Below are 25,817 nucleotides of genomic sequence, written 5' to 3' on the forward strand. Positions count from 1 at the left end.
GGGGGGCTGGAGCCTATCCCAGCATACATTGGGCGAATGGCAGGAATACACCCTGGACAGGTCGCCAGTCCATCGCAGGGCCCACACACCATTCACACCTATGGGCAATTTAGACTCTCCAACCAGCCTAACGTGCATGTCTTTGGACTGTGGGAGGAAACCGGAGTACCCAAAGGAAACCCACGCAAACACAGGGAGAATATGCAAACTCCGCACAGAGAGGCCCCAGCAGACGGGGATTCAAACCCAGGACCTCCTTGCTGTGAGGCGGCAGTGCTACCCACTGCACCATCCGTGCCACCACATGTGGGGCTGTTACATTACATTACTGTGTGTTATGTAATTAAATTAATGAACAAAAATATGCCATTTGAAGTTAGGAGAAGGGAGAATGGAATGTAAATGCCAGGATAAAAGCTAACATTTTAGTATGTACCACTGCCAAGAACAAAAACACACCTTCTCATTGCTTTCAGAGGTGGGTGGTTTCCACTTCTGGTAACATAAATGCTGTAAATGTATTGTAGGGTAATGCACTCAGAGCAACGTTAATGTGAAGCGAAGTGGAAAAAAAACCTTTAACTGCAATGTCCAGCTGGGTGCAGACAAACAAAACACATATTTTATCTGAACTTTAAATCATTGGAGATATCACCATGGACGATAAAGCCGGTAATTTCTCTTGTGCTGTTGGAGGGTGTGGTGGAAGGAGAGCCTGATACTTCTGGAATTTGGCAAGATTCGGGTTGCACGGAAATTACCGGAATGTATGTGCCCCGTAGAACACTACGTGTAGATTTCTTCATGTTGGCTGAAATGTAGTCGCTTTTCATTCAAAAGAATGTGTCTCTCTGCATGCGGTCTCATGCTCACTGTGGAGTGAATTACGGTGAGGGGCGGCGTGATTAAATTGACTGTGGTTTGACGGGCCTCGTTTGGTTTAGTGCTGCGGGACTCCTTACAAAGAGGATGAGGAGCTCGGTCAGGAAGCATGCCGGAAAAGAGGGTGTTAAAATGATTGAAAATTCCCTGGAGGATTGCAGGACACTGAGCTCTTTCGAAACCATGAATATGGCCTTTTCATTCCAGCGGTGGGGCTAATTTATTTAATTCTCTCATGTCTTGTCATGAAATATGGCCCTCAAGGTCAGGGCCTGGAAGCACGTCCATGAACGCCTTCAGAGCCGTCCAACGTTTGCGCTGACTTCACCCTTCACAGGATGAGAAAGACGTCATCAGTTCTGTGAAGCAAACCTCCATTCAGTCACCTTAACTTTGAGTTATTACCCGAAAGGCATGTTTTTGCTTTTTCCTAATGGTTTAGTACAGTAGCTTACTTCCCACTGTTATGTTATGTCATGTCCGGAATAGAAATTAGTGCTAGCTTTATAGTGCAAAGTGAAGGTCAGGAAATTTTGCCTTTACATCAGATAGAGGCGTTCATTTTGTATACTTGATTTGAAGAGCCTCTTAAACTTATTTTTCTGACTGATAAAGTCTGTAATGGCAGGGGGTAGTGTGGATTTTTTGATGTTCCAATGAAGCTGTATAAAAACAAATTAACATGGAAGCAGATCCCTCAGTCTCCCTCTTCCCCCAAAGGCCAATCAACAGTTAATCCGCTACATGCATTTGCTTTTACTGTTGTCATTAATCAACTTTACCACCAGCTTTCAGCAGTTATTAGGCAATTCTGATTGGGTCGTACGTCTCCCTCATTTTTTATGGGGATTGATGCACGCGCATACTCGGGTCTTGTCCTACTTTCCCACGAGAGGATCAATGTCAATCATGCAGTATTTTCTGTTTTCCATAAAAATCTATCATTAAAAACTCTGTAAATAAACAGTTGCCATAATGCGTTTTGATTAAGACTGATGATAGTCATAAATTTGCTCTTATTTTGCTGTCACTCAACAGCTGGAGGGGAGGGAAGTCCTAGCCACTCTGATTCAGAGTTTATAGAGGACTCTGTAAACGGCCGTGTCCTCGGCTGATAATGTTATCAGCAAAGAAGAACGCTATCAACTTTGATTGATAATGATAGTGCCCTTTTAGCATGATAATTATGGGCTGTTAGGGCATGCAGTCACCTCTGTTTAGTCTGGTGTGTTGTTTAGTGGGAAACTCCAGTCTCAAAAATTTTATTCTGCTCCCTTATTGACATAAATACTACAGCACATTGTTTTTGTTTCTGTTTTTATGTGGCGTCTATATTGGCTGTGTTTGGGCTCAAGTTAATGAATGTTTGCTTTGGCAATGTCTTGATCTTGCTCTCATTCACAATCTTGAGGAACTAAGACGTGTTAGTTTCTTATTGTTTTTCCAGACTGTCTGCATTTGTGTGCTTTAAGTCTTAAAGGGAGCATCATTTGAATAGAACGGTTAAGATGATTCTGAGGAAAGCAAATAAAATGCTATTACTTCACCATGTTGCTGAGTTCAGTTTATGAATAACACATCTCTTCTAGGTAGTAAAGACCCATAACAAGTGTCACTTGAGGGTCTCTCTCATGTGTCGATTCGAGAATTTGAGCTTAACTCTCCTTAAGTTTATCTTGATGCATTGCATAACTGATTATTTTGGTCTATACAGCTCTGTGCTACTATACATTTCCTTCCAATTAAAGGGAAGGGTGTAGCTTTTTTGAAAGTGGTTTTGTAATAGAGGTCTGCTGTGAGTTTCACACAACACAAAAAAAACACATTTAGCCTGCTGAGCTAAAGATCAAGGTCCACAGCCAAGGGAACTAAATACTCCTTTTATTTCTGTGGTTACATCACACTCAGCAGCTGTCTACATGCCAACTGGTATCGCTGTAAACTCCCACGGAAACCTCAGCCAGTTTTTAGGCATATCATCTGATGTGGGGAAAAACATCAAAAACGTAAAAATGGAAATGGAAATGGACGTGCCTTCCAAGACATTTTATAGAGGCTGTAGATGTGTCATTTGAATATTTCCTTGATGAAACACTTCCTCATACTATTTATAATCATAATGGATAAATTACCAGAAATAGCCCTCAATATCCAAAAACACGCTTAGAATAGTCGAGGAAGGCTTTCGTGAAAGTCCATCCATCCATCCATTATCTGAACCCGCTTATCCTGATCAGGGTCGCAGGGGGGCTGGAGCCTATCCCAGCATACATTGAGCGAAAGGCAGGAATACACCCTGGACAGGTCGCCAGTCTATCACAGGGCACACACACCATTCACTCATACACTCATACACTCATACACTCATACACTCATACCTACGGGCAATTTAGACTCTCCAATCAGCCTAACGTGCATGTCTTTGGACTGTGGGAGGAAACCGGAGTACCCGGAGGAAACCCACGCAGACACGGGGAGAACATGCAAACTCCGCACAGAGAGGCCCTGGCCGACGGGGATTTGAACCCAGGACCTCCTTGCTGTGAGGCGGCAGTGCTACCCACTGCACCATCCGTGCCGCCCTTTCGTGAAAGTGACACACTTATTTGAATGGAAAGCTTATAACCCAACTACATTGTGTTGCTTGTCAAAAAATTAAATTAATAATAATTCCAAAGTCTATTTTGAAATACTCTGAACGTAGTGTGACAAGAACCTGGCATTGTAGCCTCCAAATTATTCAGTGATGAGTCTTACATTGGATAAGTAATTAATAATATATTTACGTAGCAACTTTGTCATATACTATAGCAATAGCTATGCAGATTGCTAGTGACATGATTTGTCTTGTGGGCTAGAATAACATTAGCTATTACAGAATGACAGTTTGCCAGCTAACGTTAGCATTCTTTACAAGCCACAACGATGTTGATTCTTGTTTTCCCATTGCTTCTATCATTCAGCTTCTGAGATTGATAGCGGGGTTTCTTAGATCTAGTGCTCGTTGGGCTTAGCTGACCCTCTGGTGAATCTTTGTGCTAACCAACAAAGCCAGCCATCTCTTCACTGGATCTCTAACTGGCAACCGCCTGCATGGTTTGTCAGGAGAAGATGGGCACGCCACTGGCTGAGGAGCATTGCTGGAGGCGATAGCTGCATCGTCTCAGACCGCCATAAACACAGCATTGTTTACAGACCGTAGACTATCTTTGAAACAACATTCTTTGTCTGTCATTTCTTAAAATACTTTAACTCTGCTTCTTTCTGCAAGCTTTGTGAATGTCATGGTGTTAGTGCTGGGCAGAGTGGAGATGTTTCACAGAACACGGTATTCCCATGAGCTGATGTTAAAAAATGCTTACAATTAGATTTTTCCACGACATGAATAATTTTGCATTATAGGATGTCTATGAGTACAACTTTTCTGTCATCTCCTCATATTGTAACTCTCAGCAGTGTCCAGTGGCTCAAAGAAAACACTTAGCATTAGGATACTGTATTTCAAGGTCTTTTTTATGTAATTTTTTAATGTTTTCAGTTTTTTTATTGAATGGGAATGAGGGGATGCAATGCTGAAAAATTGGTTTGCAATTGCGTGCAGTTTTTCTAACTGGATATTTTACAATGCTTGGCCTTTTTTTTTTTTTTTCTTCCTCTCAAGGCCTGCAGAAGGTTAAAAGCAAATCATTTTAATCAGGCCCTGGAAGTGTTCCATAATTAATTGTCGAGAAAGTCTTTGAAATGTCAGATAGCTCTCGCTCTGTGCCACTCAGCAGATGGGCAAGTGGCACCCAGCCCTCAGTGTTGGAGCCAGGGCTCTGAGGGAGCGATAAACGGGGGCCCTGGCTTCAAACAGGTTGCCTGGCAACCTGACGATTCTTGTCCAGGGAAACATGGTGGGTCCCCTGTTTGGTTGAATAAGACAGAGGGGGTTAGATGTTGCACAGTTTGTGTGTGACAGTAAAGTGAAGAATTAACTGCATGACTCAAACATAGGAGGTTTTGAGCTTTTTGCTATGAAGGGTCATTTTGTTCATGTTTGGTGAGTGTTGGATGATGGAGCCTGATGTTGGACGATGGGGCTGGGATTCTAGGACAGTGTGGATCTTTTTTTTCCCTGGGAAAGCTTGACTCTGGCATCTGCCGCTTCCGACAGAGGTCAGGGGTACCGGAATCACCTCCCCTCCCCCCCGCACACACACACACACAAACCGGAAGAACCCATAGCCATTATAATACATGATGACAATAAATGGCACAACAATATAGCAAACAAAAGTCTAACATGTAACATTACACTAAGCAATGTGCAATTAGCAACATGGGGAGAACTGGCTGGGCGCAGTGATATCATTATTTCAGCATCGACTGATTGGCCCATTACAAAGGAAAATGCATGGCAGGATGAGCAAGATTCAGCAATTCTTGGTCTTTATGATAAAAGTGGTTTGTCTGGCTATTAGCCTACATAAATTGGGTAGCATTACAATCAAGGTAACTATAAATAAATATAATGTATTCCCACTTGTGTATTGCCTGTAGCCCTGTGATGTTGTCTTGCTGCCGTATGAGTAGCCTGCTGTTTTCGATAGCCTGCTGAGACATGGTGCGTCTAAGGTACTGTAAGCTATCCTAGTTCTTGAATAGTTTCAGTTTTGAAAACAATTTCTCTGCAGATGCCACAGTCACAGGAATTGTAAAAAAGAGCTTAAATTCTGTGGCAACCTCAGGGAAACTAGGGTGATGTGGTGCTTCAAATACGGCAGTCTGGCAAGCTCCTTAATTAATTTATTTTTAATTTCTGACCTTAGTGTGTCACATAAATATCTGACTGGTCAGAATAATTACTTTATTTTGGGTATTTTAGCTTTAGCTTGTTCAGATATTTTATGTTTACTATTTGTTTTGTGGTGTTTTTGGCCATGGATCCTACTCACTCTCCTACTCACTCTCTGACCTGATTTGTTGAGCAATATTTTCAGCAGCTTCTGTTATTCAGCTTTCTTATGATATTTTTTTTGCAGAAGTATGTGATCACAATAGGCCTGTAGCTATTGGTAGCTCCCTGTAATAATGTTAACCAAGTTCCACTGAAACAGACAAACAACGTAAACACATTGCTGGAACATTTTCTTTTCAGTAAGGGTTACAACTGTAGGGAATTAATGGGGATAAAGGAAGGGTAAAATGGCCCCCTGGCCCCCCCTAATCTGCCTCCAGTGACAGAGGTCCCCATGCCATAGCTTGGCCCCAATTCTGGCTCTCAGACAGGGGGTTTGCCAGTGGTAGAAATTCAGCACCCCTGTTCAGGCAAAAAACATTATTTTCATTTACACTTGAAGCGTGATGAGAGTGTGCAAAGTTCTTATTTTTTGTAAGCGACAAACTATTTCTGTAAATATCGGTTAACGGTGTATAATGATGATTCAGCTCTGCAGATTGCACTGTGGCTCCCCTGACCCCCTTTAGATATCATTACTTTTTCTCTCTATCTTTGGAACTGCTTCTGGATAATGCAGGCATAGCTGTGTAGTAAAGGTTATCTTCAGGGGTACCTTTTGTTTCAATAAAAAGTGTTGCTTGCTAGGTTAACATTTCACTTACTGATTACAAATGGGCTTCTGTGCGGTCTTGGTGAGACTGCTGATTGTGTACACAATGAGAGTAACACTGATGTTCCCTCTGGATAATGCATCTGCTAAGTGATTGTAGTGATAATTAATGTATTAATCATATGTAAAAATACTGTATATGCTATGTAAATAATAATAATAATAATACATTTTGACAATGTGTGTGTGTATGGAGATTTACACATGATAATATGTGTGTACAGCGAAGCTTGCACATGGTAATGTAAAAATAATAATAATAATAATACATTTTGACAATATGTGTGTGTATGGTGAAGCTTACACATGGTATTGTAAATGGTAAATTTTTGGAATTTATATAGCGCCTTTATCCAAAGCGCTGTACAATTGATGCTTCTCATTCACCCATTCATACACACACTCACACACCATGCAAGGCGCCGACCAGCTCGTCAGGAGCATTTGGGGGTTAGTTGTCTTGCTCAGGGACACTTCGACACAGCCCAGGCGGGGGATCAAACCGGCATCCCTCCGACTGCCAGACGACTGCTCTTACTGCCTGAGCCATGTCGCCCAATGAGTGTGTATGGAGAAGTTTACACATGATAATGTGTGTGTATGATGAAGCTTAAACATGAGAATATGTATGTATGGTAAAGCTTACGCATGATAATGTGTGTGTTACATTACATTACATTAATGGCATTTGGCAGACACTCTTATCCAGAGCGACGTACAACCAAGTGCATACCCATAACCAGGGAGTGCGCTGAAAGACCCTAGAGGGAAGTACAATTTCAACTGCCACCTGTACAACAACGATAAGGACCAGGGCCTATTTGAATTCTTTTTTCTTTTTTCTTTTTTTAAACAAACAAATTAGCCAAACTAAAAATACCGATACACAAAAATTAAATCACAGAAAGACAACAATTAAGGTTCACAGGGAGGTAGGGAGGGACGGGGAGAGGTGCTGCTTGAAGAAGTGCGTCTTCAGTTTGCGCTTGAAGGTGGGAAGAGATTCTACAGTTCTGACCTCAATGGGGAGTTTGTTCCACCACCGTGGAGCCAGAACAGACAGTAGTCGTGAGCGTGAGGTGGAAGTTTGGAGAGGGGGAGGAGCCAAGCGGCCTGTGGAGGCTGAACGAAGAGGTCTGGCAGGGGTGTAGGGTCTGATGATTAAATGGTGAAGGTGTATGGTGAAGCTTACGCATTATAATGTGTGTGTATGCTGAAGCTTACACATGATAATATGTGTGTATGGAGAAGTTTACACATGATAATGTGTGTGTATGGTGAAGCTTACGCATGATAATATGTGTGTATGGAGAAGCTTACACATAATAATGTGTGTTTATGGAGAAGCTTCTGTCATGGTCAATAGCTATGAATGCGAAAATCTCATATTCCTTTAAATAGCACTTCCATGTATGGACCTACCTTTATGTAAAAAAAAGTTTTACATGCATTCAATCAGCAGAACCTAGGAAGTTAAGTTCTTATAAGCCGTGCAAGTTGCCCTTAATATGGACATGTGGAAAGCAAACACAAGAAAATCTTCAAGAATGACAATATTGAAGAAGAAACCTGTGCACTCCGGGACATGAGAACAGGCTGTAAAGATATGCCTGTTTGACTGGGATGGGAGCCTTCCTCCCTGCATCCTTTTCACCAAGTCTCCCCGATGAACAGCAGCCAAGGCTGCCCGGGCTCGGCTCTCGTTACATTATTAACGAGGCGCTGACGTTTTTTCCCTCGCCGTGGTCGGCCGGGGCAGCCGCAAAGGGAGGCATCGCCGTTTCTGCATTCCTGTGTGTTCCCCGAGCTGTGGCGTTTCTCACAAGAGAGACAGGCACCACTGCGCTCGTGAGTGCTTTCCCGAAACCCCGCCGTATTAGTTCCGATTGAATTACGGTTGTAAGGTCTGTCACTGGATTGCTGGCTGTATCGAATGTTGCTGTAGTGCTGTTATTTTGGACGGAACAGTGGGCGCTATGGGACAGTGTATTCAGACCATAAGGAAGCGATGTCACTCGGTCACGCACTAATAAGACGAGGGGAAGCTGGTGATGACGTCGATCCTACAGGATCCTACAGGATGCTACGTGCTGTCTCGGTGAGAGAGGAGCGCTGAACAGACTTGCAGAATACCTAGGTTTGTGAGGAAATGGCACCTTGGGAAATGTTTGGACTGACATAATGGATTACTCAGCCACTTACTCAACATCTGATGCACTCCAAAGTCACACTTTAGTTTTTTCAAGCTCTCATTTTGGGAGTTGGAAATAAGACCCCCCCCCCCCACCCCCAATCATCATTATGGGCCATTCCAGGCCTTCATAATCAAAGGGAGGTTGTTAAGACCAGCCCAGAAATAAGGCCTTAATGGGTGGCAAAATGGTCACTTTGAGTACAGAGAGCATGGAAGTGGGGTGCTTACAACAAAGGGAAACAAACAGAAACCACCACTGAAGACCAGCCTCCAGAAAATGTGGACATATAGCTCCTCTTATATATATATGACCATCCTCTACTGAGGAGTAAGACAGGATATGACAAAATTGCTTCCCTCCAACATGACCAAAGGATAAGATATTATAATCATATTAATTCATTTCATTTAATAAATATTCAAAAAAGATACGCTGCAATATCAGACCACCTATATTACAATATTATCTTGGTGTCCATGTACAATATCTTCCCAAAGAATATTGCCCAGCAACCAAGTCAATAGTATTCATATGTGGATCCAGAAGTTGCTGGATTCATGCATGAACACACCAAAGCAATGTTTCGATTTGCACCTCTTTGCTCTTTTCAACCATAATTGCTGCATAATTTTTTACACTGTCAGAGGTGAAAAACCACCATCTTTTCCAACAACACATCCACATTAGCATGTCTATAATCCATGCTATTGCATATTGATGGGTTGCTAATATGCAACCTGACTATGATTTTTTCAATTGAGTGTAAGCAATTACAGTCAGGATTGAAGTGACAAGAATTTTAAAATATTTTATGCCGTACGTGTGAAGAAATATGTGACTTTGTTGCGTATATACGTATATTTGTGTTACATGTACCACACACCACACAGCATGTGCCTTGCCTCCCTCTCTCAGCCTGCGTGTAAATAATGAAAGCGTTCCCAGGTACTCTCACGGCTGTGGTTGTCCTAAATCTTTCCAGGTGGGCTCGTCCTCTGCTGGGTTTCTCTCCCTGGTTCTCCGAGCCCTGAAGTCGCTTTATGCTCGTCTCCGCTCCAGATATCTGCGGCGTGCCTGCGAGGCCTCTGAAGAGAAGACTCAAAGCCCACCTGTGTGCAGCGCTGTCTGTTTATCTTTCCTCTTATGCATTTCCCTCCAGCCTTTAAACCGCTGCGTCGTTTCAAAACTCCCACCCCGGAGGAGTGCGCGACAGAGACTTGGAAACTCGGGCTGAGGCTGTTTACTTCCTCGTGCGGAGGCGGAACAGCACACCCACGTTAAAAGACGCTTTTTCGGGCTTCGTTCAAACCCGGAGGTTTGCTGGTTTCATTCATGATGCAAACGGGAGAAACCCAGGTGAACAGAACCGCAAAGAAACAAACTATGGAGAGGCAACACTCGTTGGGTCTACTGAGATCGGCCAGTTTTTACCGTGTAACGGTAGTGCGGAAGGCATTTTCCGTATCCCCGAGTCTTGGAAGGCGTTGTAACTTCAATGCGGCCTTGACCTTGTAATTGTTCTTCTCCAATTAGTGCAGTGGCCTTCACGTTTTTGACATTTTGAATTTTCAAAGGTCCAATTACAACCTTCTCTGTTACTCTGATTTAGAACTGAGTGCCTCTGAGTGCTGATGAAATTAATTTTGTGCTACGTTATCAATAAAAAAGCGCAGGCCTGCGTCCGAGTTCATATATCATTATATAGCCCTGCCCGAGGGTAAGAGCATTGTGTGAAATCGATGCCTGCGTTAGTAAAGCATCTAAAATTGGAGCGCTGATCTAGGATCAGGCTTCCCTGTCCGTATTCTTAAACGTATCAATTATAAGTTAAACTGATGCTGGTTCAGTGCTCAACCTCTTCGGGTCCTTTATAAATATTGGGCCAGCGCTGCTTGTTATTGTGGTCAGATATTGAAAAGAATTTGGTGCTGCCCTACTGATTTCTTTGCCGTCCTTTTCAACTGCAGTTGCATTTTTCGAGCACAGCACAATGATTACATGAAGTCAGCACTGCAAAGAAGTCTAACAAATTGTTTTCCTTTTCTGGCTGATTTGTCGTCCACTTTTTTTATGTGGGTACTTGGAGCAGCCTGTGTGACCACTCTTTATGTGCTGTGGTCGTGTTTTAAATTGTCCCCTCAGCCCACCTTCCAGAGAGTCTTCAGGGGGTTGATTGAGTGTGGGATAAAATGTCTCCCCACTCTCCGATCTTAATATGGGATTTCACTGTCCCAGTCTGACCTCTGGGAATATTACACCAGCTCTTAAATTTAAGCAAAAAAAAAGTCTGCTCTTGTTAATAAAGCATTCACCTTTTTAATTAAAAGTCCACACAGGTTCTTTTAGATTGCTTTAAGTGTTTCATGAGACTGGAAAAGTGACACGTCAAAAAAAATGATTAAAAGACTGTGACCTTATTAAATACAGACAGGAAGAAGCCAAATAATGGGAGATCCTGACGTTCCTGCTAGCCTGGCACTTGCCAGCAGGTGTAGAGTTAAAGGTTACAGTTTAATTAGGTCCTTGTTTGTCAAACCGACTGTGAAGACTAGTTTCCATCATGTAGAATTTTTCTCTTCTACATTTTGTGGAGCAACATGGTCCTTTTGGTTATCTGTAAATGCTGTGGCACCACAGTAACTTGACAGTAACTGCTAATTCAGCTGAAATGTTTATTCACTATTTCTCCAAGTTGCCCCTTGTGCCATCTGATGACCTGGTACACAATATTAATTGTTGCTAAAAAATATTATTGACAATTATTTTAGTTGAAAGAAAACAATCACTGTGTGGTTAAAGTGCATACTTTCAACTTTAATTTGATGGCCTTTACATCCATATTGGGTGAACCATGTAGGAATTATTTTTATAATTCCTACATGGACCATAAGTAATTGGACAAATCAATAAAAACATAAATAAAGTCAGCATATTCAATACTTTGTTCCACATCCTTGAAATCAATGACTGCTTGAAGTCCACGAGCCATAGGCATCACCAGATGCTGGTTATCTTCCCCAGTGATTCTCTGCCAGGCCTGTACTGCAGCCCTCTTTACCTCCTGCTTCTGTCGAGGGCTTCAGTCTGGTCTTCAGCAAGTGAAACGCATGCTCAATTTGCTTGGATCTTAGCAGACAAGATGTTTCTGTATACTTGGGCATTCATCCTGCTACTGCCATCAGCAGTGACATCATTAGTGAACACAAGTCAGCCAGGGCCTGTGGCAGTCATACATGTCCAAACGATAACACACCAACCACCATGTTGATGAGGGGGGGGTGCTTTGGTTCTTGGTCAGTTCTTTTTAGCCCCCACACTTTGTTCTTCCCATCACTGTGGTACAGGTTGATCTTTGTCTCATCTGTCCATAACACTTTGTTCCAGAGCTCTAGAGGTTCAACACCATCATAGCAAATGATTGAGTGAATAACACACCTTATACCTATTCACAGTTATTCACCTAGGCAACTCTAGGACCATTCTTAGAAAATGTGACTGTTCTATTACACAAGATCCTTTATTTTATTTTTCTCAAATTGAACAAGCGATGGCTCATGTGCAATGTGATGCTGTTATATTGAAAAGGGAGGAAAGCGAATAAAAGGATTGCAAATGTTTGTGCTTGTGCTGTGCATTTGTAGTTATAATACCTGGACACATCTTTTTTCCTTCATGGATGGATAGCCAGGGTTATTGCCTTATAATGAAAGGAATGCAAGGTAAATGCTATGTCTGGACTTCCTCTGTGGCAGAAACTAGTTTCCTTGCATTCAATACTGCTTCGTCACACAAGAACTCGTTTTGGCAGGAGGGAGGGACAGGAGTGAATAGAAAAATCAACATTGAACCAGATGAGTGTGGTTTGAATCCTAGCCCTCTGCTGAGCTAAATAGCGAACTGGTATTGTTTTATATCTAGATATAAGCAATAGTATATAGAGTTTCAGTGATCGCTTGTCTGGAGTGAAATTTAGGCAGCTACACATTCCTTTTATGTCTTTATGTGTTCAATCATCCGTGTTTAGCTAAACCTTTATTTCTCTGAAACTGTAAGTTACAGTCACATCGTTTGTGGTAGACAATCATATCTTAGTTATATAGCCAGCTAGTTACATAGCAAAATAACTTGCTTGCTTATAATATAGTTGGTTAGTTAAAGTGAAAACTTAAAAAAAAAATATATATAGTGTTGTGTAGCACACCAAATCAAGATTTCATAAAGTCGGCTAACATTTTCTTAATAGAACACTCCGAAAATACGGCAGGCTCTGTTGCGTTTGTCACTGTCAGCTTTCCAAAACAGTGCATGAGAACACAGAACTGTATTATAACGCTTTATATTACGCATTATATTCATAGACTGTGGGAACAGTGTTGTGGTTAGAGGGTGTTTGTTGCTGCAATTGCTCTCTTGACCATTAGGGGTCCGAAATTACTTATTGTACCTAGAGTATCAGATGGAGTCTACTGAAGGAGGTAGAACTGCACTTCCATAAGCTTAGTACTCGGGGCAAAGATTAGCTGGGGAATAATTACTCAAATAAAAAATAAAACTACGCTACTCAAATGACTGTTTTGACTGATATGAAAAGCTTGAATACAGAAACATGCTTTTGCCGTACTGTACTGACTTGAAGTCAATTTGAATCACAGATCACAACCTCAAGTGGGTATTTTGGTCATGTGCTGTTGGCCATCAAGGCGCTGATTGGTTGTGGCTGTAGCCCCTCCCTTCTGCACCCACCACCAAGAGGGTCCAAATCTCATGCCGTTCGACCCTGTTGAGAAGAGACCGTTGGAAAGATGATATTTCAATGCACTGATGAGAAATCTTTAGTAAAAACATATTTTTAAGTTTTGGAAGTAATCTTCCAAAAATCTTCCAAAATCAGCACGTTGAATTTGGTTTTGGCATTCATTAGATTTAATTAATTAAATTGCCATAATATGTCACAATTCACTTGGAATTAACTGTGTGTTAGTTGCAGTTTTACTTCTCGCAAGCATTCACCAAAATGAACAAGCCAAACTGTGTTTGTAAGTAATAATAATCTGTTCTGCCAAATTATTGACTGAGGCAAGGTCAACATGTTTTTTAAAATTTGTCTCTGGAAAGATGTTCGGTTGGAAGTGCAAATCAAAGCCAAGACCAAGCATATGCCCTTTAAGAAATATCCAGGCTCACTTTTCCTAAATTTACTGCAAGTGATTTCTCCTCTGACTGAGTGCTTTAAAAATGAGATGTAGTCATGTTGCCACATGGACCCAGGAAAAGTCACTGTTTTCTCTGCAGTAAGAACAGCGCTTTTCTCAAAAACATTTTTTTTATTTTTTTATTTTTTTACCATCATCACATATCACAATGCAAAGACAGACCAGGCCAATGCCACATTCTGCTCCAGTGGAGCAAAGAACACAGCATTAGCTGCTGACATTTTAATTACCTTGTCATGCAAGTTAGATCTGCAAGCCTTTTTTAAAAAAAAAGTAATTCATGGCAAGAAATGAAAGCATGCATCCTGTAAACCTGTGTTGTGAAAGCAGGTACAAGTTGCTTTGATAAATGTATGCTAGCTGCAACAGTTTTTCAATTCTTAATAGAAAATAACTCTAGCCTTCACTGTGATGTTGTGCTGTGTGATTAAGTTTTTAGTACAACTGAATTATGTTTGCACTCTTTAATGGACTATATAACAAAATAAGCCTTGAGCGCACAAATTACAACAACACAAATTCATGAAACTTTGAGGCAGTGTTGATTATCAATTTGTTTTGCATTTTAACCTGATAAGGTGATAAGACGTGGACAGGTAAAGCCGATTAACTCCTCAGGTGCAAGTCCATAATCTATAAATAAGAGTACAAGAAGAGGTTCATTGATGAGGCTCATTGACTGATTGGATTCACTTTTGTGCAAGGTGTTTTCTAGAGCATGTGCCTTGAAGTGTTCCGCATTCTGGTGAAGGTCTGGCACCGAGAAAATAAACGCAAATTCACGTGCAGTTTTTTTTCAGTATGCAGTTGTTGATATGCTATAATTAGCCATATGTATGCCATTGGTTATAATTGCATTATTTTAGTATTTGGGGTATTCTAACTGAAAACCATGGTCTACTACTTGGAAAGTTGATTTCCTCTTCAAGGGTTCAATCTATGTGATCACTGTAGGACTTGGAATTGTACTTTCCTCTAGGGTCTTCAATGCACTTGTCCCTGGTTCTCGTTTGAACTTTATTGTACATCGCTCTGGTTATGAGCGTCTGCTAAAGGGCTGTAATGTAATGCAATGTTGCATTTAGTTTTTATAGTACTTACTTTTCTGCCTCTTTTGCATCTACAGTGAAACAACATTTTTGCTAAAAAATAAAAGATTCTGTGCATTTGAGGAACATGCTCTGTTGAATATCTCAGATCCAGATTGAGGCTTTTGAACCCACATGGTCTGCAGGTTTTCTGACGTTAGCTAACGTTCACAAACTTTTTCTGTTCAAACATTAGCTAATGTCAGCGAATAGTTTGAAAAGGTAGTGTGGCCAATAAAAATGGCTGCTGATAGGAGACAAACAAAAATGTACAATTATTTGGCTGTTATAATACACTTTAATCAATGTAATGTTTGTTTTTACCTTAAAAATAAATCACACGTAAGCAATGAATCAGCTAGCTGGCATTATTAGATCTAAGTCTTATTCGATTCCATTTGTATTCAAATTGCCTTGCTGGCGAACTAAATGGAATGTTAATTTAAATTAGTTCAACAGTAACTGTTTGCTGCAAACATAGTTTGGCATGAAAGTTCGCTGTCTTGAACGCAGCTCAGGTTTTCTTTCAAATAGTGTCCTATTTTGGCCACACAAGCAAGGTTCTTTGGAATCCTTTGGCAACTGACTTGAATTATGCGCTTAAGTACAGGAACACATAAACAACTAGCAGCCACTGTGGCCCTCCAGGTTCCAGGAGTTTGAAAACTCAGGTCGGCCGTGAAAACAAACTCAGCAAGTCAAAGCGGGCTTTTTCCATCAATATTAAACAGAAGTGAACCAATCTGATATGTGCTGGTGTTTCGGGCTCTGCAGCCGAATGATAGAGCCACAGAGGCACCCCTCCAAATGGCAGCTGCTCCGTTCTGGAGGGAAAGCGAGAGAGGCCGTCCAAACTGAGACAAAACAATCCCACAGCCCAGATCTTCGCTGACTCCTTCCTCCCTCCCTCGCGAGGGTTTACTGCCGCGGCGTGTGATTCGTCGAGCGGCTGGAGGTTTGTGAGATGACAGAGGCTTTGCTGAACGTAAGGCTCAGCAGAATGCCCTAACAGATGGTGGGATTATATTTTGCTAGCCCATTTCTAATTTTATTAATGTGCCAAATTGCTGATGTATTTGAACCACACTGGCACACATCTTAGTCACAGAAAGTAGGGATGTGTACACAGATCCCAAGAGCTCACACGAGGTGCTGCTGAGGTGAATCATTCCCAGTCTCAGGACTCCAGACTAACTTTTGGAACTGGTGACGCTGGTGCCACAAACTTCTTCAACTGGTGCCGTAATCACAAAATGTAGTGGCACAATATATTGATGTGTGACATCACACATTTAAGTTATATTTCTCAACCTTTTTGCCCCCTCCCCCCAAGAGACATGATAACCTCCCTGTCTGCCATCTTCACAACTCCATCTGTACAAACTCCAATGCAGTCAAGCCTATTCCTTTTAACCCTGTAAAAGTGTAAGTGATTTTTAATAATTTGGCATAAAGATTTGATAGCAAACAGGAAACCTACGAGAGTGTGACATCTATAGAAAATAAAAAACGTTCTTATATTTTATATACTATTAATTGCTTGCTTTGTTATTTAAATTGTTGAATACGGTAATTTAAACCAAAACTAAACTAAAAGATGCTGTGCATTGGAAGAAGGGAATTTTCTAATAAATTACACAATAAACATAGTGCAAGGATTGAACCATTCAAAACTTTGTGTGGGTTCTCTTGATTACAGATCAAACCCATATTACGACTATTAAATCGACTAATTGGCTAATAGGCTGTCAAAGAAGGAGTGTTGCTCAATTTAAATACTTAAGCACTGATTGATTCATTCCTTAATTCATTAACACATTCTGAAATATTTTTCTTATCATGCAATCATCAGATGAGAACTGTATTTGTTGTAGTAGGCAATCTGCTTCATCGTTTCCAGTGAGGTTTAAAAATTCATCCCATTATCCTGTCGAAATTTGATGAAGTGTTGTGGGCTTCAGACTGTGTTGTTGTGAACTGAGGAACCAAAAAATGTGGGGGAACGAACAATGCACGGGAAACAAACGATGAAAGTGCAAATAAACATTTAGTCACGCCCGTGCTCGCACCACCAAGATACCACAAAATGCCACCAATTATTCGCAGTCTGAAGCCCAGCAGACACGTTTTGAGAAATCAGCAGCAGAGTTAAATGCTTCAGAACTCAGGAACAAGCTTGCCGTCGTACCCCAGAACACACATCGATTTGAACTATTTCAGGCTTGCTGTTACTGATGGTAGAGTTTCATGAACCCAATAATTGGTGGAACCACAAAAGGTAGTCAGTCTTTGAAAAAATCAAAGTGTTTTGCTCTCCTTTACAAAACACAATGATTGGTTCAAATCAGTAGCTTGCTGATACCATATAGTACCTCCATCCATTTCTCTGGTTCCATCAATGCTCAGTCTCACGTCACAACTCTTGGTCACTTGCCCAACATAACTTGTAGCTGCGCTTGAGAACAGGCAAGTGTTGGTCTTACAGGCCAGTCTTTTCATGTTGAAAAGGAACCCAGCCATGCATGCAGATTTTACTTTGAGAGACTTGGGAGTCTCGTTATGTACTTCAAATTAGATTTTTTTTGTCATCCTAAGAAGGTGGGGGCAAAGGCATGAATGAGTTTAATTACTTGGAGGAGAAAAACTCATTTGACAAGTGTGCTGAGGTGGAATTTGAGAGTGTGAAATAGTCCTCATCCCTAAAGCTGTGCGGTATGTACATCACCTTGATGTGACTCCATCATTCCAACCTGAAACCTGGCCTTCACAGTTCTTTCTCTCAGAGCAAAAACCTTTTTTTTCTTTTTTTTTCTTTTTTTTTTTACTTGGCCTTGATCATTCTTTTTCATAGGTGAATAACCTTTTTCAATTACCTGGGCTTGATCATTTTATTTCTGACAGAAATATAATTGGCCTCGACAGTTGCTCTGCTAACCTTTTTAAAATCTCCAGGCCCTGGTAATACTGAAATAATCACATACGACTGTCAGGTTGGGTGTCCTGGAGGAGTACTGTAGCAGAATGTTCGGTGATGTGGTACTGTCACTACATTGAGGAGTGAGTTATGTGGTACTGTCACTACATTGAGGAGTGAGTTACAAGGATTTCTTTCCTGTGTCGGTTGTGAAAGCTCGTCTTCTCCTCCTCAAAAATCCCAGCGCGAGCACTTTTTTACACCCTGAGGGCAGACTGCTGTGTTTTGCTTGATGTTACGACCGAAGTGAACTCCGTTCTACCCTCTAAATGGAGAGTTGCTCCAATGGACCTATTTCAGTTAAGATTGCCTTCCCCTAAGCCCCCCTGGACTGGGTTGAAAAATGTAATTTGTTATTGTACAAAAAAAATGTTTTAAGTGAGTCAGACAAGGAACAGGTGAGCCTTGAACTCTGGTCTACTGTATGATATATAATTGGTCTAACCACAACACTGAACCTACTGGGAGCTGGGGCTGCCTTTTCAGTATACGAGGCTACTCTGTTTTAAAAAATAAAATTGTCCCCCGATTGATTAGCAATCGTGCGGGCGCGAGGTTATCCTTTTGACACGGCCGTCGTCTGCCCTAATGGTGCTGTTGAGGGTAAAAATGCACAGCAAGCAAGCTAAGCAAAATTCCCCACACCCCATCATACTTTACCTTACAGGAGTGCCATGTTATATACATATCTCAATGGCTGGATGTGCAATCAAAGGCCTAAGCAGAGTAAGATAATCGGGATCATTATCTTCTTCTTAAAAGCCTGTTATTCATTGGTTCCCTGCAGGCTATTAATCACAGGAAAGGAAATTGGAGTCCAATCAGGGTCACGTAATCAAAAAGAGGTTTCTGCTGCACACGGATGGGACCCTGGGACTTTTCCCTCCAACCAGAGTTTTCACACAAAACTTCCCAGGCGAAGCGTAACCCGGTCACAATCGTTCCGACGAGCCCAGGCGCGAGATCTGTGGTGATTCAGATGCGGCGAGGCCAGCCAAGGCCCTTTTTTTAACGTGTTGGGAGCCATTTAATTAATACTTAATCAAGGCAGACTACTTTGACCTTCCAAAGCTGCCCCTGGCAACTGCAGCAGAGGGTTGCTGTTATCTCCCAAATGTGCTTGTGCGGAGAGATACTCCAGCCAAGCTGTACAGTATGCTGCGTCCTCATCAACAGGGCCCAGATACACGCTGTAGTCTCAAAAGTTCTTCTTGGATAACTTTTTACTGCGCTAATTCCTGTTTAATCATGTGCCAGAAAAAAAGAAATGTGAAGTTGACAATCGAGACATTGAAGAATTGAATTGAGCCTGGTAGCGACTGTTTTTGTTTCTTCAGTCAAATTTAAAATGGAGTCCAAGCCAACCTGTTTATCATGGTATAAGTACTGCCTTTTACTATCTTTTGAATGCAGGGTCGCTTGGCAACATTTCACAGTTTTCTAATTGCTAATTAAAACAAGTGTCAGTGTTTGAGTTCAAGGGTGCTGGTGTTAGTGTCATCCCCTGAAGTCCCTTGAAATGTTGATTTTATTTACCTTATTTACTATTATGTAACTCAAAAGGCACTTCAGATTTAAGATGCACACACACACACTGAGCAAATCCTTAGCAATGTTTCATCTCACTGTAGATTTGCATCTCACTGTAGGTTGGTCAGTTAAAAAATTTACAAAAAGGCATTATTGGCACAATATAAGTCATTTTGCAGGATATTTATTAAATCTAGGCCTTTTTTTATTTACATGAAATACCTAAATTTATAACTGTTAAATGGTAACTTTTAAGCTCATCTGCAGAAGGAAAGCTTTTTATAGAGACTCCTCAAGGACCTCAAGGAATTCTTATGGGATTTCATGAGGTAATCTTTGGTCATTTAAAGTGTGTTAATGCAAAAAATCCCATGTGGCTTATGTGTCCAAGCCCCAAAGACATATTATGAGTCATCGCTGATGCGATTAATTAAAGTCAGGAGGAAGTGCCTCTGTTTATATTCCGCATCAGGATGCCAGACATGGCTACAAATTCAAGGGAATGGCCAGGTTCATCATGTTACATTCCTACTGCAATGACACCTCACTTGGCCTTTGTGATGCATACGTTAACTGCACTGAGTGATGTTATTGGCGTAGCCGTAATAAGATCCGCACAACCGTTGGACCCTTGAGCAAGGCCCTTAACCCTGCATCGCTCCAGGGGAGGATTGTCTCCTGCTTAGTCCAATCGTCGCTCTGGATAAGAGTATCTGCCAAATGCCATTAATGTAATGTAATGTTGATGCACTAAAGTTGGTTATAAAGAAACATGCGTATTATTGATCGATTAACTTTTGCTGTAAAATTACACTATACAAACACTTTAAAATATGGTGACTTATTGGACACTTCTTTTGAGGCTTATTATTTTGAGGTCTATCCTGCAGATATAATTGGAGCCTGGGCCTGACTGGGAATCTTCCATGAACTTGGGAATTAAACCTGCAACCACTGTATTATACACTCAGTGAGCACTTTATTAGGTAGATCTGTACACCAGCTTTTTTAATGCAAACATTTAATCAGACAATCATGTGGCAGCAACTAACTACATAAAAGCATGCAGACATGCTCAAGAGGTTCAGCTGTTTTTCAGACCAAATGTGAGAATGGGAAAGAAATGTAATCTAAGTGAGTTTGACTGTGGAATGATTGTTGGTGGCAGACTTGAGCGTCTCAGAAACTGCTGATCTCCTGGGATTTTCACACACAACAGGCTCTAGATCAGGGCTGCCTGGCCCTGTTCCTAGAGATCTGACATTCTGTAGGTTTTCACTCTAACCCTAATTTAGCACACCTGATTCTACTAATTAGCAGCTCTAACTACGATCTGTAGATGTTGAATGAGGTGTACTTTGTTGGGAGTGACAACCTACAGGACTGTAGATCTGCAAGAACAGGGTTGGGCTCTAGAGCTTGCAGAGAATGGTGCGAAAAACAAAAAAACATCAAATGAGTAGCAGTTCTGTTGGCAGAAATGCCATGTTAATGAGAAAGGTCAGAGGAGAAGGAGAAGGACCAGACTGAAAGCTGACAGGAAGGCAACAGTAACTCAAATAATCACACATTACAACAGTGGTATGCAGAAGAGCATCTCTGAACACACTGTGTCAAACCTCTAAGTGAGCAGCAAACCAATAAGTCTTAAAAACTTAAACATTTTTATTACTTTAAAATTAGCAACACATCACAAAATACAATAAATGAGAGCAATTACTCTACATAGCACTGTAAATAATAAATAAATAGCTGGAATAATGTTGTTTCTCACGATAGTTAATTATACATATGCACGCTCTGTTCGTTCCCTTCCTTCCCTCTTCCCCTCCCATGACTTTAACACCCTCCATGGGTCTTTAAGGAAGTGTGTCCATGATATCTCTTGACTGTTTATCATTGTACTTCTAATAATAATTTCATATGTCCTCATTTTTACAATAAATCCATCCATTTCAGAACTTTTCCAGTGCTGAAGGACCAGCATTTGTGTTGCCACAATACCCAAGCGCAGTATTTTAAATTGTGTTCTTCTAATCCCTTTCACTTCAGACTTATCACCTAACAGCCACAGCCTGGAAGTCTTGGGAATTGCAAAACAAATGCCCTCTAGGATAGTCTATGTTTTTGACCCAGAGAGTGTACACAACAACACGCTCCCATAAAACATGCAGTAACGTCATGTACTTCTTACTATATAAACATAGCAGTGTGTTCTATGTTCACAGTATTATGTCGGTGAAGGTTTTTTGCTAATCCCCGCTAGCCTGTGTGCTAATAGGTGAAACCCTCTCTTTCTGACACCCCCCACAGGGCCATAACGCTGGACAACCAGCTGGTGGTGCTGTCGACAGCTGGGGGCGATACGGGGAGGTACTACGTCCAAGCGGTTAACGAAAAGAATGGGGAAAACAAGACAAGCCCGTCCATCTACCTGACCGTAGCAGGTGAGTAAAGAGAGGCCTCTTCCACACGGCACGTCCGCTCAAGCCTCCTGCCGGCAGACGAGGGGAGAAGGATTCGAACATCGACCGGCGGCCGGAGTTAGAACCGTATTTAGGCAATGGAAACTTGGGGTGGAATGCTGGTCTAATGCTGGTTTATTCTTCAGTTGTTGTTTTTTTTTGTGGTGGCTTCACACTAGAATTGGTTTCACTTCCATTTCAGGTCGGGAAATTTTTTATTTTATTTTTTTATTTTACCTTTATTTATACAGGGAAGTCCCTTGAGAGCAAGCTCTCATTTTCAAGGGTGCCCTGTTTACAAAAAACATATATAAAAGATACAGGTTGCAACAGACAAGATAAGAGCAGACAAAAAATAAGTTATAAAAAAACAGATAATAAGTGATAAGACACTAAAAATCAGGTAAAACACGAGCAGTTCTCAATCATGGTACCCACGAGGAGCACTCTAAAAGAGTCTAGAGAAACAAAACGATCCAATTTTAGAGTGTCCTGGAGCCTATTCCACTTGTCCGGAGCATAGTGAGAAAAAGCAGACTTCCCATATTCTGTCCTCACGCGCGGAATGAGCAATCTGATGTGTGACTGCAAGCGTGTTCGGCAACTCATAGAGTTGTGAATGAGGAGCGAGGATAAATATGATGAGTGTTTACCAATTAGAGCTTTATAGATGAATAGAAGCGAATGTAGCTCTCTTCGTGCAGTTAGGGACGACCAACCCAATTTTTCGTACAAAACACATCGGTGAGTAAGAAAACCATCACCGGTTACAAAGCGCAGAGCACTATGATACACAGCATCAAGCAGCTTCAAAATGACTGGAGAAGCATGCATATACACAATATCACCATAATCAAAAACGGACATAATTTGGGACTGAACAATGGATTTCCTGGTTTGAAGAGAAAAACAGGATTTATTCCTGTAAAGAAAGCCAATTTTAACCCTCAGCTTCTTTATAAGATGTTCAATATGTGTGCGAAAAGAGAGCTTGGTATCCAGCCAAATACCCAGATATTTAAATGAATTGGAATTCATTACAGATGTCATCATTGAAGTTCAATTCCATTTCCTGACTTGACCCACTTCAGCTCCACCGCACGTACATACATAGCGCAGGACAGAGGCCCGAGCAAACACAGGAGCGTCCGCTACAGAACGTGATACCACAGCCTGGAGCTGGAATGGAGGCCGACTCCTTCCCTCAGCTGGGGATCTTCAGCCTTTAGCTCAGCGGGCTAATTGCCTCTCATTGCTCTGAGTGGACTTTCACGTCCAGTCCCAGACATGTGCTGTTACATATACAGTGAAGTCCAAAGGGAAATATACTTAAATATATAAAGTAGGTCACCTCAAAGATCCTCTGAAAAATGTACATCCAGGGGAAGTAATTGCTTCGAAATACCGAGGAGGTGGGGGGGGGGGGGATTTTTAAGAAAATATTGTCAAATTACAGAAAGAAAAAATATATTCTCCAATTAGACTTATATTAAACTATAACAGGCACATGCAAATATTTACCCTTTTTAGGAGGATAGTTTTTCAGTAAGTTTCCTTTCGATTCTTCACAGAACGTGCATTTCTTATCGATGTGTGGAAAGAGGACAGTAGTTGGGAAATGCAGTATCTTTTCAGCCCATTATTTTGAGGTGTGTGAAATCCTGAAAGAGGCACAGTCGGAACAAGGGGGTGTTATTACACTTGACTGAGAACCACCTGGTTAGAGCTTGGCAGATGCTCGTGTTTCTGTCTATATTTAGAGCTGAGAGATGCCAAACCTTTTTTTTTCTAAACTAGCATGATATACCTTAACTATGGAATGTTCAGGAAATATGTCAGAATATATGTGTATGCAAATAGATGCAATAGTATGTCGTTGCATTATACAATCGAAAGTCTTACTATATAATCAAAAATATTTTGTCTGTAAACATTAAAACTGATGCCATATTTTATGAGATGCATTTCTGCAGCTGTGATAGGCAGACAGTGTGTTTTTATTAACCCTTTAAGTGTAAGATCACTTGTGATTGGACTGTTCTAAGCTGAGCTATCTAATGCCGATGTAACAGTAAATACTGGTAACAAGTTCTAGAACGCTGATGGAGAATTTTGGAAAAAACGTTTTGAAAAAATCAACTTTTCAAAAGGTTAACGTGCATCTATATTGCGACCCATTTTGTCCCGTCCTGGCCCACATTTAAAAACCACAGCTCCCATGATTCGGCAGGTGTCTTGTGCACTCCACTGTCCTCTCTCCCTCTGTGCTGCTGGTGTCTGCCAAAATGGCTGCTGCTAAACGGCTTCCCAACGGACGCGTTCTCTCAACGTCGTTGCAGCAGTCCGAGTCGAGAGAGACAAATCACAGACAAATGAAATGTCACACAGGCTCAACTATATTAATAGGCTTTCCAACATCTTTTTTGAGGCTTTTATTTTCTTGAATGCATTATTGAAATAGATATCTGCAGTTGTATCAGAAAGCCAATTAGATCTTTTTTTATGTGAAGAATATGAAATGTATCAATGTTATCATCTTTTTCTGATTATTCACAGCGTTTCTTAAACGTTACACATGGTTTAAGAAGGACATTGTTCTTTAATTTCACATGCCACGTAGTTGCAGGAGGTGATTAGTTTGAGTCTCTGAACAGGATGTAGTGCCCATCGGTGCTCCTCGCAATTAGTTTATTATTGTGTTTGATGCTTTCCTGAAAGCGGTAATGAAGTGACTGTTTAGCGGCTCCATAACTGGCAATTATCACCTCACTCCCCTACTGTCCGTGCTTCAGATTAACTCATCCGAAATTATTTTAACGGGCCAAAATAAGATGCGTCCTGGAAAAGCGACGATGGCGATGAATTTTCCACGCCCTCATTAGACAGGTTTGCAGAGTGTTTTGAAGGTAAAAGGCGTGCGTGATAGCCCTTCCTGAGCGCACTTTTCCAGTGCCGTTTCTCAGCAGCTGCTATGCTTCTGACCTTGACTGAAAATCCTCCAGACAAAACGCCGGGAGAAAAACCCGTGCTGTATTTGACGGCCGTGACAGCCTTTTCTAAGAGAGATGACTCTGTCCAAAGGGGCCGCTTAGCTCCAGGTTTGATTGTTGGGTCTGTGAGGTGTGATGGACGCTCCCCGTCCTCGGGCTTAAAGAGGTCGCCACGGCTCCCGCGGGACCTTTTCTGGGTTTCGCTATGCCCCCTGAGCACTTCCCAAATGGTGCTTTCCCTTTTCAGCAAACATGTGTTATGCGTGACTCTCTCCAATGTTGAGTGTCGAGTGTTAGTCTCGTGGTTACTATAGGAAAACACATTGGATTTGCATTTATTTTCTGTCCTTCGAATGCTTGAGATGTTGAGGCTGTGATTTGGTGTTTTGACACCTCACTACCGCCGCTTGTTCTGTTATGATAACTCTCCATTTTGATCTCTTCTCTTTGTTGTTTCATGCATGTTTGGAATAATTATGTATTCCATACTGTGTAAGAATGATACATTCATTCATTCAAATTCTGATGTTGGGTCACCACTCCCCAGCTTTGGACTTTGGGCTTTGTTTGGGTTGACTCCCCATCTCAATGATTGTATATACCTTTCAATTATGTGATTTTTTAAATCATACGGCATCATGGGAATGAGACTGAACAGGGTGTCCCTCACAGTGGTTTTCAATTTTGAACATTCTTTGTCATAATGCTTAAAATGTAACATTAAACAGGATTTTAATTTTTTTGACCAAAAATTCTAAATGAACCCCTACATCTTAATTTCACCATTGGACATCTATTTGTCTCTATCTCTTTCCATTTGACTTTCTCTTGATTTGAAAATGTCATCATACCACTGATTATGAAAGGC

The 25,817-nt window shown here is 41.3% G+C and overlaps 1 protein-coding gene across 1 annotated transcript in view; it reads left to right on the forward strand.

Annotated features, from left to right (window-relative positions):
- The window catches only part of sdk1a (sidekick cell adhesion molecule 1a), a 297,095-nt gene that overhangs the window by 145,225 nt on the left and 126,053 nt on the right, over positions 1 to 25,817 (forward strand). The window contains exon 5 of the mRNA XM_061223685.1: positions 21,808 to 21,941. Within this exon, the coding sequence (XP_061079669.1) occupies positions 21,808 to 21,941 (134 nt within the window). The remainder of the gene's footprint in view (positions 1 to 21,807; positions 21,942 to 25,817) is intronic.

This window comes from Conger conger, chromosome 16 (genome assembly GCF_963514075.1).
Source record: "Conger conger chromosome 16, fConCon1.1, whole genome shotgun sequence".
Classification (NCBI taxonomy): Eukaryota; Metazoa; Chordata; class Actinopteri; order Anguilliformes; family Congridae; genus Conger; species Conger conger.